General features: G+C 35.9%; 1 protein-coding gene across 1 annotated transcript; it reads left to right on the top strand.

Annotated features, from left to right (window-relative positions):
* Positions 1–1,728: 1,728 nt before the first annotated feature.
* Positions 1,729–2,280, top strand: LOC131034679 (ADP-ribosylation factor 2-B-like). Its single transcript, XM_059221206.1, has 2 exons — positions 1,729–1,820; positions 1,920–2,280. Exons 1-2 carry the CDS (start codon positions 1,729–1,731, stop codon positions 2,278–2,280), a joined length of 453 nt encoding a protein of 150 aa, XP_059077189.1.
* The last annotated feature ends 1,420 nt before the right edge of the window (positions 2,281–3,700 follow it).

Genomic DNA, 3,700 nt, shown 5'->3' with positions numbered 1-3,700 from the left:
AGAAACAACATCCACAACACATAACACAAAGATTTGTACGTGGAAACCCTGTAAGGGGAAAAACCACGGTGGGAAACCTTACCCACAATCAGATGATACTACTGCAGATAGTATGTGTATACAAATGGAGTCTGCACATGCACAAAGGCCAACCGCCTAGAGCTCATTGCTCAATCACAAAATAGGAGTCACACTGACTACAATTGGATGATTAAATCCAATGATAATATACGCTCAAAGTAGCATCTCCAATGTTGGATTCAATATCGGTTAAGCTCTAATAATCACCTTAAAACCTTCCTTGAACCTTCTCTATGGTCTACTCATATGATCTTCAAAATTCACACATACCATGATACAATACCACACTTCCACACTTCATCTCACAAATGAGTTCTTACATATATACCAAAGCCTAAGACCAAATGTGTAGGTCGGCTTACCAAGAATATTACAATTAAACCAATTACAAATAAGTCAAGATGCGATGCATCTTGTCGACTCAATACAATTGCAACAATATCCAATTATTAAAACCATCTTCATAACGTGCTGTGCTGATCTGGAATAGATAATGCATGCCGGTCCATAACCTAGACCAATTTGCCGGTAACAACAAATATGTCAACCCGTTTAGACCAATAACCAAAATACCATAACCAAGTGTCTAAACCATGTCTTCGACATAACCAAGTGATCTCCAGATGATAACAAGTCATCTTCAGTGCCGATGAACAATATAACCTACCGGTGAACGATATACCGGTGACTATGCTTAAGTCACTGAACTTGCCGGTGAACATAACCAAAGATCTCCAGAAGGATAAGTGTTGACATCAATGACAAAACCAATGAAACACATCCATAATACCAACAAGAATGTCACATTATCATACCTATTAAGATAGAAAGTCATAAATTAATGACCCGTATAACTATATTTGCAAGGAGTTGCAACAAGGTAGTGCCAAAACTCAAACCTTGAGATTGGAGGGCATGCAATAACAGTTGAAACTACTAGAGGTGAGGCTAAGTAACTACATGGAGGTGATTTTGTTGATCTAGAGAGATCGATGAAATTTTTTTTCATCTATAAAAGTTGATAAAAACCTTCTTAGGCATAGAGCTTGCTAAAATTTTGTGACTTCTAGGTTGATTGATTTGCTTTGTGTTTTTTTATTTCAGGTAATGAGATGTTAAATTATATATCAAAAGACACATTACGATGTTTTTGATATAATAAAAAACAGTGTAGATAAAATAAAATTTAAATAATCTTGTATATAGAAAAATATAAATTAAATTAAAATAAAATAATTTTAAAGTATATTAAATAGTTTCAATTGATATCTCTCACCATTTCTTTAAATAGATATATTTAAAATATTTATACTATAATTATTACTACTTGAATTCCCTAATGATAAAAAGTCTATTCTAAAGCAGCTATTATAAGTTCAATTAATACTTCAAGACATCATTTGAACAAAATATAATACTTAGGTAGCTGTCGGCTAAGTATGAACATGTTTTACGCAAGTATTTCAATAACAAGAGTTATACATGTATGAGATAATAAACAAGCATTTGGTGTAGACATCTTCTTGTGTGTGATTTCTCAAAGCACTGTGTGTAATTCTAAGAATTCGGAGAAAATGGGTTGTAAATTTAGCAAACTTTCAGAATGTTTGAATGACAAGGAGAGCCGAATTATGATATTGGGTCTTGATGCAGCAGGCAAAACCACAGCTTGGGGAAGTGATCCGATCGTTTCCCACAGTGGGCTTCAATGTAGAAACTCTGGACTACAAGAATGCCCGGTTTGTTGTTTGGGATGTTGGGGGCTAGGAAAACATGAGGCATCTGTGGAGAGAATACATTGGCAAGTCATGCAAAGGTGTTGTGTATGTGGTGGATAGCAGTGACAGAGAGCGTATATATGAGGCGACTGAGATGTTGCACAGGATAATGAGTGAGCAGTCTTTGAGAAATGTTGCTCTTCTTCTCTTTGCAAACAAGCAGGGTTCTCCCAATGCAATGACTTGTGATGATTTAAGGGAGAAGCTTGATCTGCAGTCTTTGACTCAGCGTCGATGCCATGTTCAGGGCTCCTGTGCTATTTCTGGCAAAGGGTTGCTTGATGGCTTAGATTGGCTTTCGAATAATGTTAAGGGTTTCAGTTTTGGCAAGCATTCGATGATATCAAAATTCACTGTCGAAGATCTAATTTCTAGAAGAGATTACAAGATTGGATTTGAGAGGAGATTACAAATTTTGTAAAAGTTTGATGTTTTACTTTTAAGAAAGATCATTTGTTGTTCTTGGATTTTATAGACTGCTTCGATCTTGTGAATGTCGTTTTTGAATATTATAGACTGTGTTGTTCTTGAATCTTATAGACTGCTTCGATCTTGTGAATGTTGTTCTTAATATGATAGACTATTTTGATCTTGTAAACGTTATTAAAATCGAAATACTATTGAAAATCTTTCCTCTCATATGAGACATTCATCCATTTCAAAAGGGTTGGATAGTTTCCAGGATGGGTTTTAAATGGAACACTACCTTCTGGATTCATATTTTGTTTACTTATTCTTCATTTAAAAAATTTGGGACAATTTTTTTTAATGGTCCTGCAATAAATTTGTCTGTTTTGGAATGATTCATTTCAGCAGGGTTAAGTCTAAGAAAATGCTTGAATCATAGTGTTAGAGATGATGCGAGCATTACCTTTTAATGATATGTTCAGTCACCAATAGACTTTTTATAAAATAGGGAAAAAATCTTATAGTAAATTGTTTTAAAATTTACAATCTACACTTGTAAGTGTGAGTAATTATATTATGTTGTTATATTTATTATTATTTTTATATCTAATGAATACAAGTAATCTATTAACACTTATACTAAAAGGAAGTATAATGGTTATATCGATAGTAAAATATATATATGCGTCACGGTAAGTCGTGAGCCCTATTGATAGGATGGTCATGAGTTTTCTCGTGCCTTTCTTCCTACAAGACTGTACCTGCACATGACGTTGGGATGGACGTATCACCAGTTCGAAGCCTAGTTAATGGGAAGTGGTCGGTAGGATGGCTGCATAGACGATCAATGTAGTTGGAAAGACACTAGTTGGTAGGATGGCTGTATAGATTGTCGATATCTAGAATGACAAGCAGAGATGGATGGCCACATAGATTGTCTATGTGGCTATATAGACATGTGAAGTTTGATTGCCACCACTATCAGCACTTGGAGATCCTTGCAGGGCACTAGCGGAGTAAGTGGACTAGGAGAGATAAGGAGAAGGAGAAAACTCACGCGCAACAACAAATAGATAAGACACTTGTGCACAACATCAGAGAGATAAGGAGACACTTGCACATGGGGATGGAGTGATAAGAGGATAGAAACTTGTGCATGGGATGGACTAATAAGGAGATAGACACCTACACACAAAAGATAGAGAGATAGGAAATAACTGTGCGTAGGTGATGGAGAGATAAGGTGATGCTTGTGCACAATGATAGAGTAATGCTTGCTCGAGTCAGAGGAGATATAAGGGTGAGATGCCATGCACGTGAAACAGAGTGATAAGGTGGAGATGATAAGCACGTGCAATGGCAAAAAAACTTCTATGAGGATGAGGTCCCTAAAAAATGTGGCCTCACTGGTTCATATCTCTAGTCAAAAGTGT

The sequence above is a fragment of the Cryptomeria japonica genome, chromosome 5 (assembly GCF_030272615.1).
Source record: "Cryptomeria japonica chromosome 5, Sugi_1.0, whole genome shotgun sequence".
In the NCBI taxonomy this organism is placed as follows: Eukaryota; Viridiplantae; Streptophyta; class Pinopsida; order Cupressales; family Cupressaceae; genus Cryptomeria; species Cryptomeria japonica.
This window is presented reverse-complemented; position numbering and strand designations above follow the sequence as displayed.

Bases quoted from the DNA above. Each gene is read 5' to 3' on its own strand.
- LOC131034679 (XM_059221206.1), top strand. From the start codon at position 1,729: ATGCAGCAGGCAAAACCACAGCTTGGGGAAGTGATCCGATCGTTTCCC. The intron at 1,821-1,919 runs GTTTGTTGTTTG...TGTGGTGGATAG, and splicing joins CTGGACTACAAGAATGCCCG to CAGTGACAGAGAGCGTATAT.